Below are 13,213 nucleotides of genomic sequence, written 5' to 3'. Positions count from 1 at the left end.
TCCTTTACCTTTTGTTTGGGAACTCTGTCTCATTCTTCAATTCTAAATGATAATCTTTTGGTATTCTTGATTGTAGGTTTTTTTCCTTTCAGCACCATGAATGTACCATGCCACTCACTTCTGGCCTGCTAAGTGTCTGCTGAAAAATCAGCTGATGGCCTTACATAGTTTCTCTTGTATGTAACTTTTTGTTTCTCCCTTGTTTTTACAATTATCTCTTTAGCCTTTTAAATTTTAATTTTGTGTTGTGTGGACCTTCTTGAGTTCATCTTGTTACAGGTCTCTGTGTGCTTCATGAACCTGAATGTCTATTTCCTTTCCTAGGTTAGGGAAGTTTTCAGCTATTTCTTCAACTTTTCTGCCCCTTTCTCTCTTGTCTTTCTGGGACCCATATAATATGAATGCTCACTTGATGTTATCTAACAGACCCTTCAATTTGTCCTCATTTTCTAAACTTATTTTGCCATTCAGCTGGAGTACTGCACATCCTCCCAACTTCTGGATCACTGATCTGTTCTCCATCCATTAATTGTTGATTCCCTCTAATGTATTTTGGAGTTCATTTGTTGTATTCTTTAACTCTGGTTCTTTGTATTTCCCAGTTCTTTGTTGAAGTTCTCAGAGTTTTTTCATTCAGTCCAGCAAGCATTCTTAAGATCATTAAACTCTTCATCAGCTATATGAAGTTCTTTTTCTGAGGTTTTTGTCTTGTTTTTTTTTTTATTTGGAACATATTCCCTAGTCTCCCCATTCTCCTTGACTTTGTTTCCATGAATTAGAAAGAACTGCTATTTATCCCAAACTTGAAGGAATGGTCTTGGTGTGTAGTTGTCCCCTGTGTATGTAGACAATATATGCCTGGTGACTTTTGTTGGCTATCTGGAGCTGCGACTGGCATAGGCTGGGAGTTACAGGGGACCCTGCAATGGGGTCGTCTTGGTGGGATGACTGGAGTTTAAGTAGTTGTGGACTGAGGATTTCTGAGGCTCTTTGCAGAGGGCACCCTGGCAGGATGGCTAAAACCAAATTTATGTAAGCTGGGGTGTTCTGGAATGCATGGAAGGTGCCCTGGTGGGGGCAGCCATAGCTGAGGAGGCTTGCTGGCTGGGAAGGTCCCTGGGTGCTTTGTGTAGGGTGCAATCAGGAAAGCCAGTTACAGCTGATATGGGTGTGGGCTGGGATTGCCCCAGGGCTTTCTGCACAGATGGTGCCCTGAAAGGACAGCTGACATGGGTATAAGCCAGGGTTTCCTGGTAGCGCAGCTGGAGCTGAGAAAAGGCGTCAGCTGGGGGTGCCCTAGAAAGCCATCTGAAGCCAAAGCAGTGCAGGTTTGGAGTGTTCTGAGAGGCTTTGTGCCTGCATCAGTGTGGTGAGAGAGCTTAAGCTGCAGTGAGCACTGACCAGGGGCTGTCCTCATGTGCCCCACGGTGGGGCTGCCTTGATGGGACAGTGGGGCTGGTGTGGTCTGGGGGCCTACGGGGCTTACTGTGTTGGTAGGCTGGTTAGGGTGCCTGGACCTGCTCCCCTCTATGCTGTCAAGGTGGTGGGGGAACATAAACTGTGGCACTCACCGGACCCTTGGACCCAGAGCTAGTTGCAGCAGCTCCCCTGCCAGTTAGCAGGGTTCAAGAGCTATTTCCTTTATATTCTGGTTGTTCTTTTAAACCATGGCTTTGATTTTCTGTGGCTCAGGGTAGATGAATCTGCTCTGGGTACCTCATTACTACCCTCCCCCCTGCAGTTTGCAGCATCAGAGGTAGGGGCACCCTTTGTTACCACGGCTCAGTCTCTCCTGCTGTTTTCTGTGTGTCTATCTTGTTGTACAGAAGCTGTTCAGCCAGCCCTCAGTTCCTCTTCAGGAGGGACCACCTGTAAATAGGTGTAGATTTGGTGTGCCCACGGAGGGGAGGTCAGGATCTTCCTGTGTCACCATCTTGGACTGGAACACTCCCTAGTTCATTGTTTTTAAATCTTTATAGGCTAATGTATACACTAGGACTACATGGGGGCAATATTAGATTCCAAAGTGGATTAAGTAAGATGTGTATAGCATTTTCTAGATTTAAAAGTTAACGCAAGGATTTAAAACACAGGTAAATAAAAAAAGTGCTATGTGGATGCATATATCCTATGTTGCTATATTATAGGCATGTTAAATTTTTAAGAAGTGAAGGAAAGTTTAAATTCTTCTGAATAGTAATGCTATTATAAAGAAAAGGCTAGTCACTGGGAAGAGAAATTTAATGCAAAGGAGACTATAGTCAATCATTTTTGATCTAGATAATAGCTAACCACTCAGATACTAACTTAGCAGTATTTTGGTGTATTTTAACTTTTTTCATCCTGTGTTGTGTCTGAGGACCTGGACTAACCAGTTCTCTCTCACAGAGTTCTGATGTCTTGGTGGGTGAAGGTCACTATACTTTTAACTTTGCAGCTAGAGAAACTTTTATATATAAGTTTATTATACTCTGTTATACTGACCACATTAGCAAGAGTCTGATATATAAATCAGGGTTCTGGAATCAATAATTAGGAGTATCAGACCAAGATATAAATCACAGTACCAAGGAAGCCACAGTTTTCGGAATATTGCTCAATGAGCACAAATCAGGGAAATAGGAATAGACCGATTCTCTTATAAGTCCCTCTCAGACATGTGGCAGACACTGGTTCCTAGAGCATACCCAAAAGCCTTCTGGTAACCAGCTTATTTTCTTTACTGTAAATTTAATAGTGTCTTACAAAGACTCTAACTTATTTTGGTGATAGACTTGAGGAATAGCCTAGTTCTAATGCAGAACCAACAGTTTGGGGGCTGAAGTTGAGGACTCAGTTTAAACTACTACTATTAGCCCGTCCTTGTTGCAATTTCTAAATCCCAGTTGCCTGTCTGTCTCATTATAGCATGTGAAAGAAAGAATGTCACAGCACACTGCAGAGATCTAGTCAAGATCCTGAAGCAGGCAGAGGACCTGAATGAAAAGCTCACTCCACTGAAACTGATTGATTCTTGGATGGGAAAGGGTGCAGCAAAATTGAGAGTGGCAGGTGTTGCTCCTCCCAAACTTCCTCGTGAAGATCTAGAGAAAATTGTTGCACACCTTCTTCTACAGCAGTATCTTAAGTATCTATTAATCTATTTCTTTTGGTGTTGTCTTGATGACTGTTTCTCATAACTGCAATGGAACAAGTGGTTTTCCAGTTCCATGTAAAACTCTTAAATGCCATATACAGTTTGCCTGATAAACTCTAACTGATCACTGTATGTCAAAAAAATGCAATCTCTAGATACTGTTGTTTTGTGCAAGTTTCATTTCATATCAGTGTATTAAAATTACTGCATTTATTTTTTTTAATGAATTTTGTTTTTTTTTTTAAATAGTTTCTGAAAACCTTTCTGATTATTGGCCTTTATTTTCCACAGAGAAGACTACAGTTTCACAGCTTATGCTACCATTTCATATTTGAAAATAGGACCTAAAGCTAATCTTCTAAACAATGAGGCACATGTTATTACCATGCAAATGAAGAAGCCCACGCAGAGCTGTTTCAGGGTAACTGACTATTAATTTTTATACACTGAAAAAACTCATTAAAGCTTATAGGATGCTGGAACTAGTAATGTCCTAGGTCCAGTGGAACATAAGAGATAAGCAGTTTTCTTCTTAAAATCTGGGCATGGAAGAGAAAAAGCATACTTCTGCTTTCTGTAGAGATATTAACTAATAATTTAAACTAGTGTACCTTTTAACACAGACTAGAGTTTCAACCTTTTAGAATGTGAAAAATCAGTGTTAGTATTGTCTTATTTGTGATGCACTCTGCTCTCACAACATTGACTGTGATCAACACTGGTTGAGATGTCAGCCTGTGCAGCAGAGGTCAAGAACAATGACTCTTGGGCAGCCCTGGTGGCTCAGCAGTTTGGCACCGCCTTCAGCCAGGGCGTGATCCTGGAGACCTGGGATCGGGTCCCACGTGGGGCTCCCTGCGTGGAGCCTGCTTCTCCCTCTGCCTGTGTCTCTGCCTCTCTGTCTCTCTCATGAATGAATGAATGGAATCTTTAAAAAAAAGAAAAAAAAAAGAACAATGACTCCCACACACTAAATACTCTCAAGGCTGCGAAAGCATGCCGTCCATGTACGATTGTGTCTCTGGGACACAATGTCTCTGTATCTCTGTCCCCTCTGGGACAGGGCTCATATCTGAGGAGATACCTGAATATAAAAAAAAAACAGACCACTGGACACTTAACTAATGGGCTGATATGGAAGAAGGAACAATGGGATTATTAATCAGAAGAGAAAATGGAACAGCTGAGTTTTGACCAGAGTGTTTGTTTTTATTTGTAGATTGAATCATCTCAAACTTGTCATTCTGAAGGAGCTGATAAAAAGAGGGAAGAAAAAAATTCAGGTAACTTCCAGAAGTCTGCAAATATGGTTCAGCAACCTAAGAATACAGGGACTAAGAAAAGAAAAATTGATGATGCATGAGATGAATGTTTCTAAATTTTCCAAGAAAAGTTTATGTATATACCATTATTTTGTAGTTAAAAGATTAAGATAATTTTATTGATATTTTATACATATGGGACTTAGCTCTGAAGTACTGAAGACTTGAAAATTTAAGATCATGAACTCTATAAATTTACAGTATGAAACGAGGAAAAATTCAATGTAAAATATTTAAGAAAGAGTTAATGTAACCATCTCAAGCTCTTCAAAATTAGGTATGTCAAGGGATATTTTCTTTTGATAGCAGTGTTATTTTACGGAATATTTTACACAGGCTTATCACAGAAAGGAAATGATTTCAGCTCATAACAGCTGTAGAATCCAAATGTAAAAGGAATTAAGGTATCAATACAAAGGATATTAGCAAACTATTAACCCTCGTTGACATCTCATAATCAAAGAATGATCCTGGCATATCAGACCCAAGTTGTTGTTAAGGAGATAACAACCTAGCTAAATCTGCTCCAAAGCTAAATCAGGAATAACATTTACATATGTGGTCAGTTTTGTGTTGGAAAAACGTATTTGTAAATTATTTGATCTTTGCATTTAAAAAAATATTTTAATACACTCTTCTGAAATCATTATCACTTCTGTATTCTTACTTCATTAAATCAGTGCATTTACCTTATTGTGACTTTATGTTATTTGAAACTTCATTTTGATTAAAAAAGGCATTTCAAGAACTATATAATCGTCTAAATCAGTATTTGGATCTAGCAAATCTTCTCCATATGATGAAAGACTCTAAAATTAAGTTTTCAAATGTTTCTTCTAAATCAGTTTCACCAATTAAATTTGCCCATTCTGCAATGATGACTTTGACATATTTTTGTCCTTCAGTACATCTCAGCATTAGTCCAGGTTCTGAATCTAAGCCCTGTGTGTTATATTTTCCCTGCAATACAACCTATATACAGAGATGATAAAGTTCCTCTAGTGAGTACTAAAAAGGAAACATGATAAGCAGTTAACACTGTATTATTTCTAGAATGGCCAGCACAAAAATATATTCATAAAATTTTACAGCTAAGTGTCACCGGAGAGGGTCACAAATAAAACATTTGAATGACGCTGCATTTATTGTATAGATGACACCACCACACAATCTATATGATCATTAAAAATACCTAGTGAATTAAATATGTAGGATCTGGACTACATTAGCCTAGAGTCAATGAATTAAAGATTTAATAAGGAATAGAATTAGATCTTTCATGAGCAAATTAATTTTCTTAAATCTTGTGTATGTTCTTCCTCATGAGTAAATGATGAAGAATAAACTTGATTCAGAGTAAAGAGGAGTAAATAATACATATGGCAAAGTACCTGGTTCATTCTTGAGTATGATAGCTATCCCCCTCACAAAGCAAGATTTAATCTCAAATAAATGTAGAAATGTGCCAAGAAGGATTTTCAACAAATCTGAAAGAGATTCTTTTTCCCTTTACTATACAACAGTATAGCAGGACGGTAGTTAATGATTAGGAATTAAGAGTAGCAATAATTGATTTGCAAGAACTGAGAAAACGTGATTTTTTTCTAAAATGATGAAAACCATGTAAATTCTTATTCAATGAGAAAGATCAGATAATTAGTTATAAGAGTAACAAGCAGAAAAGGTCACTAATTTGCTTATCTAGCTTACCTTATAGTTAAATTTTGTTACTTAAGTAAAAAGTTCAAAGCTGAAGTTCATGTCAATAGATTCTTCTAAACCAGCTGCAGCCGTGCGCTTCGCTGCATATCATCCCATATGTCTAGCCTGGGTCCACAGCCTCATCTGAAAGAAAAGCATGTTATAAGGTATTTTTTTCATTGTTCTTACTTAAAAAATGCTAGCACCTTAACCTTCCAAAATTCCTTAAAGGGGTTCAATACTGACAGTCCTTTAGATTGGCTAGTGAGCTCTAGTGAGCTTGATGACTAGTTGGATTGTCTTTGCCATAGAAACAATCATCAATCTACACTAACCAGACTGATTTTGGTATCTGATAATTCTATCCAAATTACTGCCTTTAAAATTAAAGGATGATACCAGCTCTATGTTTCAATACACTCTCCATTAAAAATAATTAAAATATTTCAGATTACACTAAGGTAAGCATACTATTAATTAACCAGTCTCCTCTTTCAAAGTTCATCATCAGCATGAAGTAGAGATGACAAATTATCACTGAAAAATTCATTCCTTTTCCTAATCCTTTTTTTTTTTTGTGCTAGTTAGGGCCTCCCATGCAGTTAAACCTCAGTGGTCAGGTAGATCAATATAATATGTGATGTCCGGCCTCAGGATATCATACCTGATTTCAGCAACCAATGCTGGGAATTCATTTTAAATTCTTTCCTTACAACATTAGTAATTTCTCTCCTCTACTGTATTTTTACTGTATTTCTACAAAGACCTGAGAACAGAACACTTGCCTTGGGGGTCCAGAAATTTAAATACCAACTCTTGTACATATTTCTATTTAATTAACTGACCCTTGAATCCTTCACTTGAAAACATAAAGGTATATCACCTATTCCATGGCTATTGAGAGAATTAAATAAGCTAACCTACACTAAACAATTAGTTTTCCTTATATCCCTGTGTGTAACTAATGTCCTTTTATGTGCAAAAATACCACCACAATCATGGATGTGATTTTTAGGCATTTCTGGTAGAAGTGATTGTTTTTTTTTTTAAAGAGAGAGAAAGCATGCAAGCAAAGAGGGGCAGAGGGAGAGAGAATCCTAAGCAGGTTCAACACCCAGCACAGAGCCCATCATGGAGCTTGATCCCATGACCCTGAGATCATGACCTTGAGGTGAATCAAGTGTGTGATGCTTAACCTACTGAGCCACCCAGGTGCCCTGATAAATTTTTTTTTTTAATTCAGTCTCCTGTGTAAACAAGATAGGTTTGATGAAGTGAAAGGGAGTGTGTGTGGTAAGGGAGCAGAGCAAACTGAGCACAATGCTTGAGAATGGCTTGGCTAGTGGAGGCAGCCTTCAATATCACACTGCTGGACTGTTAGTTAATGTATACTAGCCTCAGGGTCCTTCCAGTTTGGGTCTTGGATCACATAAAACTAATTTTTGTACTTATTTATTATTTCAAGGTCTATTAGATTCACTCAAGCAAAAGACACCTGTTTATTTGTGGATATTGCTTATAGCAGACTATTACACCAATTAAAGATAAAATTTTCCTACAAAGTTTAAAATGTTAAAAATCCTACAAACTCTAGTTCCTAATTGAGAATTGATGACAGATTGCCACAGAAGTGACAGAGAATGATTGCAGAGGAAACTGAAAACAAGCTGGTAGTTTAGAAACAGGCTGAAAGTACTCTTCCTATGATTGTTATCTCTGCTGTATGTAAAAATATACAGAGAACTGAAGCTGCCTCTTAAAATACATCTAGCTCTTCTGCTACTTCACACTCCATAGTTAATCTGAGGAACTAAAACCCCCACCTCTGGAGCTGGTCTCTCACCGAGTGTTGGCTGGCTGCTTTATCCGTGGTATTTACCTGTGTCTCTACTCTTCCTAAGACCACCTCACCTACGGTCATGGCCTAAGCATTGTCTTTAAGGACTTCTGCTCTGCCATGGGGAGGCCGGCAGCACTGAGGGCAGGAGGAAGTGGCCACCCGGTCGGACAGAGCTGTTCAGCTGAGGAATGGTGTTCACTCTAGGAAGTTTTTTCAGTCATAATTCCCACAGGAACAGAACTGGGTCCTCAGAATCGCATAGGGTCATCATCCATCCATACAGTTAGTTATTCATCTAAAGCTGCACTGTTCGGTCTGGTAGCCACTAAACACATGGAGCTATTGAAACTTAAATGTAAATAAAATTCAGTTCCTCAGTCACACTCAGCACATTTTAAGTGCTCAGCAGAGACCTGTGGCTAGTGGCTACCTGACTGGATACAGCAAAAGCACAGAACGTTTCTGTCGTCACATAAAGTTCCACGGACAGTGATCAAAGTATTTGAAGACAAAAAAACAAAGTAATAGCCCATAATTCCTTTTAAATCACAAGACATCCAAGTCTGTTCCATCACTTTAGAATAACTTACCAAAGGGGAAAAATTCTGTTTTTAAAATGTCACAAAAAACTCAATGATAGCTTCCTACTTAAAGTAGCAAAGTGGGAAAAACCAGGAAATTGCACTTGCTGCTAGCAACTCCGTCACTGTCAGACAGAATCTGATAAAAAGGCGTGATCATGGATGCTGGCTCACCTACTGCCAGGCTGGGCTGGGCGGCCAGGATGCAGTGCAGATGTCACCCACAGCATGGACATCAGAAACAGACGTGTGCATGTGAGCATCCGCTTTCAGGCCACCATCTTCTCCTAGATCAAACTAAACAATGTTCCTGATAAGCATATGTGAGAAGAAAAATGAAAGATGTCGTCTTCATTCTCAAGTAAAAGAACAAGTCAAATTTTTACACCTTGGTATGCTGATATGTAGTGAGAAAGTAGAAAACAGCCGCAAAGACATCTCCGCTGCATCTCTAGAGAATATCTAGGACAGACCAACTAAAAAAATTCTTAGACTTTCATCAAGAACACTCAGTAAACCATATGACACACCCCACTCATAACAACAGTATTTCTCAGTTTTGTGAGTTTCAAGTGCTAAAAGGCAGAAAATACCAGATAGTTTCTTTAAAAGAATCATTTGTAAGAATTCATCAACCTTTAGACAAATGAGTTGTGCATTATGTCCCATTAAGGAGGATTCTTACTGCTGGGATGTTAACTGCTTACGGACTGTAGGCAATATGAAATACTGCATATCAAAACATGAATGTAAACTAAATTGTTTTCAGCTTCCTTAAGATAGTTTTACACTAAAATAATGAACATTTAGGCTTGAGAATCAGGAATCTCATACTACTTTAAAAATATTCATAGCAGGACAAAAAATTTCACCTTACATTGTTGCCACAGAGAAAAAGGTCTATATTTGGTATAAATCCTGTAGCACTGACAATGAAATCACAGCCATATATCTTTTCAGTAGTCAATTCCACATATACAGGCCATACCTCATTAAAAGAAACAAACTAACCCAACTTTATTTTTTAAATGAAATCCCCACCAGCTATCATTAGCATTATGTGAATATAATGCCTAGAAAGAAAAAGGCAGGAGAGGAATTTAAAGCGGACCTCTTAATTTTTATAAGGCACATTTGCTTAAATAATTATTAGGCAATCAACACTCTCCTTATTTTGGGTATACTTACACAATTATGGCATTCTAAACATTTTCCTTCAAATTCAAAGAACTTCTAACAAAGTGAATTTAAACTGATAATCACTTTATAAATTATGTCTTCAAAGATATTAAACAATTACACTCCACTGAGAGTTTAGTCCAAACAGATAACTCACTTTTCAATGTTTTCCTACTATTCATATTCAAACTCTAACACTACTTTTTCCCATGGAAAATTCAATGAATCCAAAAACAGTGGACTATCTCATTCGCTGGTTTGGCTGAGCGTATTTCTTCAAATGGTGGTAGTTCTCAAAAGAAGTGTGGAATAAGGATTAGATCTGTTTCTAAATCCCAAATTTATAGGCTTTTTAATCTGTTGGATTTGGGGGAAGTCACTTCACCTCTGAGAGCATAAAGGATTTTTTTAGTTTGTATTTGTTTTGATCTGCAAGATATTGTGATTGACTCACAGAACTGTGGTGGTCATAGCACCATGAGCCCCATGTAAAATGTAAAGCTGAATACAAATGATCAAGACTGTGAAGACTAGGGATCCCTGGGTGGTGCAGCGGTTTAGTGCCTGCCTTTGGCCCAGGGCACGATCCTGGAGACCCAGGATCAAATCCCACATCAGGCTCCCGGTGCATGGAGCCTGCTTCTCCCTCTGCCTATGTCTCTGCCTCTCTCTCTCTCTCTCTCTGTGTGACTATCATAAATAAATAAAAATTAAAAAAAAAAAGATTCTTTAAAAAAAAAAAGACTGTGAAGACTAATAAGCAATGAAAATGAAATGACTTATATTAAGTAATGGTTTCATTTTTACTTTTTATGTTTAAATTTCATATGGAAATTTACCTTTTTAATACAGTAAGATTAAGTTTTCTTCCTTTTAAATTGGTGGTATTGTATTTTTTCTTATTTTATTACTTGCCTTTATCAGTTGTGACTGATTATAATGGTCTTTGGGGAAAAAGTAAAGACTTTTTCTTAGAAATTCCAAATTCTTCCTTAAGGTAGATTTTACTTCACACATAGTTTCAATGCGAATCTTATGAGAAAACTAAAAGAAATACTAGTTACCATAATACTTCTCCCCAAAATTACAATACACTTACAGAAACATAAAGAAAAAAATAATTCTTACAATATAAATGAAAACACATTGGATGCTCCAAAATAAGCCTCTCAATTTCTATGCATGAAGGGAGAGAGCAGAAATCCATTCAGAGCTTAAGAGAACAACTAGTTGTATTAGCAGGTAACATCAAGGGCATGATTTAAAATATAAATAATATGAATATAAGCCTCACTGATAATTATAGTTTTTAAAAAATTAAACTGCTAGAGACTATAAAAACCTCTTGAGGGCAGGTCCATGCCCACTTACTGTTACATTCCAGAACCTTAGTAAAGTGCCAAGTACGTAAAAGATAATGTTTACTGAACCAAACTGCTTAAGTTCTCAGATTAAAAATAATATTAATCTTTGGATCTGAAAGTGCAGGAAGAAATGATTTTGTATAATTCCTATCACAAAAATTAGATCTGCCATGAAGCCAGCTCCCCTCCAAACCATCCAAGGCTGAAAATAAATCATACATAGTAATAAGGACTCCATGTATGCTCCTTAAAGTATTTAAATATCACAGCCCTTTAACAACTATTTAAAAACCAATATCTAATAAATGAGTAAAAGCAAGTCATCTGCTTATCCAATTAGGGTGTTAAATATGTATTTTATTTAGAATTCATCCAATAACCAAATATCATAATGCATATGAAGTGACCTTTGAGAAAAGATTAAAAGATAAGACAGCTATATTCACTGTAGGTCTGGAAATCTCTCTGCCTGAGAAATTAAAAATCTCTCTGGGGCAAGAGTCCGTTTTAGATGAACTAAGTACTCAACTTATCTTTAGTAACTGGGCCAAGTGCCATTGGTCCTGTCTATCCTAGCGCTTTGGATTTTAAATAGAGTAACCTAACAATTATTTGACTTACTTGTAATCAGTCTTCAATGAATGGTTTAAGAATTTAAAATTGCATCTTAAACATGTTTTTTTTTTTTTAAGATTTTATTTATTTATTCATATGAGAGAGAGAGAGAGAGGCAGAGGAAGAAGCAGGCTCCACGCAAGAAGCCCATGTGGGACTCAATCCTGGGACCCCGGGATCACACCCTGAGCCGAAGGCAGATGCTCAGCTGCTGAGCCACCCAGGTGTCCCGCATCTTAAACATGTTTAATTAGTACATGAACACATACCTCTTTTGTACCTTTAAGATTCAAGCCTTTATGCCAATCTGGTCCCAAGGTACTGCCCATATTACCAGCATCAGCTTTGTTCTGTGCTTCTTTTTTCCTTCTAAAGAGATAAACTCAATTCAAAATTCAAATAATCTAAAAACTGCAAGGCAAGAAGTATGCTTGTGTTCTCAAGCTTTTAGGCAATATTATGATTCTCATACATGTATATGCAGCATGCTGAGTTACATGTTTTGATCACTTCATTTTAATATTTTGTGATACAGATATAAAATGGATCTTTTAATCAAGAGTTGAGTGTAAACATAATGTGTTTTTTGGATGTTATATACATGGTTAATATGAAAGGTAAGATCTGTCTGATAAAAGGTTGATATCTAAAATATATAAAGTACTCCTACAACTCACTAACAACAAAACAAAACAACCAAAATTAAAAATGGGGAGAGGACCTGACCGGTATTTTCCCAAAGACATACAGATGGTAATAGATACATGAAAAGATTCTCAACATCACTAATTATCATCAGAGAAGTCAAAACCACAATGAGGTATTACCTTATACCTGTCAGAATGGCGAGAACAAAAAGGATAAGAAATGACAAGTGTTGGCAAGAGTATGGAGAAACAAGATCCCTCATGCACTGCTGGTGGGAATGCAAATTGGTACAGACACTGTGAAAAACAGTATGGTCGTTCCTCAAAAAATTATTAGAATTATCATATGATTCCATAACTCCACTACTGAGTACTTATCCAAAGAAAACAAAAACACTAATTCAAAAAGATATATTCACCCCTATGTTAACTGTAGCATCATTTATAACAGGCAAGATATGGAAGCAATCCAAGTGTCCGTTCATAGATGAGTAAAGAGGATGTGGTGTGTAGTGTGTGTGTGATATATATATATATATATATATATATATATATAGCACACACAGGAATATTACTCAGCCATAAAAAAGAGTAGGAGCTTGCCATTGCTACACATGGATGACCTAGAGGCTTTTATGCTATGTGAAATTTAAGTCAGACAGAGAAAGACAAGTACTATATGATTTTACTCATGTGGAATTTAAGGAACAAAACAAGGAGACAAAAAACTAGACTCTTAAATTCAGAGAACTGTTGATTGCCAGAGGGGAGGTGGGTAGGGGGAAGGGTGAAATAAAGGGGGTTAAGGATATATTTATCTTGATGAGC

At 37.2% G+C, this 13,213-nt stretch overlaps 1 protein-coding gene and 1 long non-coding RNA gene across 12 annotated transcripts in view; one reads left to right on the top strand and one right to left on the bottom strand.

Moving 5' to 3' along the window:
* The window catches only part of RECQL (RecQ like helicase), a 45,798-nt gene extending 40,584 nt beyond the window's left edge, over positions 1–5,214 (top strand). For all 9 annotated transcript variants that reach the window (XM_055318594.1, XM_055318591.1, XM_055318597.1 and 6 more), the window contains 3 exons: positions 2,908–3,127; positions 3,428–3,557; positions 4,356–5,214. In XM_055318594.1, the coding sequence (XP_055174569.1) occupies positions 2,908–3,127; positions 3,428–3,557; positions 4,356–4,499 (494 nt within the window). In that variant the 3' untranslated portion in view covers positions 4,500–5,214. The remainder of the gene's footprint in view (positions 1–2,907; positions 3,128–3,427; positions 3,558–4,355) is intronic.
* LOC129505556 (uncharacterized) overlaps positions 1–13,213 on the bottom strand; it is a 35,360-nt gene that overhangs the window by 7,409 nt on the left and 14,738 nt on the right. For 2 of the 3 annotated variants that reach the window (XR_008663553.1, XR_008663554.1), the window contains 3 exons: positions 12,008–12,107; positions 8,755–8,877; positions 5,322–6,303 (listed from right to left, as the gene is read on the bottom strand). This is a non-coding gene — a long non-coding RNA (uncharacterized LOC129505556). Of the gene's footprint in view, positions 1–5,321; positions 6,304–8,754; positions 8,878–12,007; positions 12,108–13,213 lie in introns of those variants that run through there. The other variant, XR_008663555.1, reaches the window with a different exon arrangement.

Source organism: Nyctereutes procyonoides, unplaced genomic scaffold (assembly GCF_905146905.1).
Source record: "Nyctereutes procyonoides isolate TBG_1078 unplaced genomic scaffold, NYPRO_anot_genome, whole genome shotgun sequence".
NCBI lineage: Eukaryota > Metazoa > Chordata > Mammalia > Carnivora > Canidae > Nyctereutes > Nyctereutes procyonoides.
The sequence above is the reverse complement of the archived record's forward strand: the minus strand, read 5'-3'. Positions and strand labels throughout refer to the sequence as shown.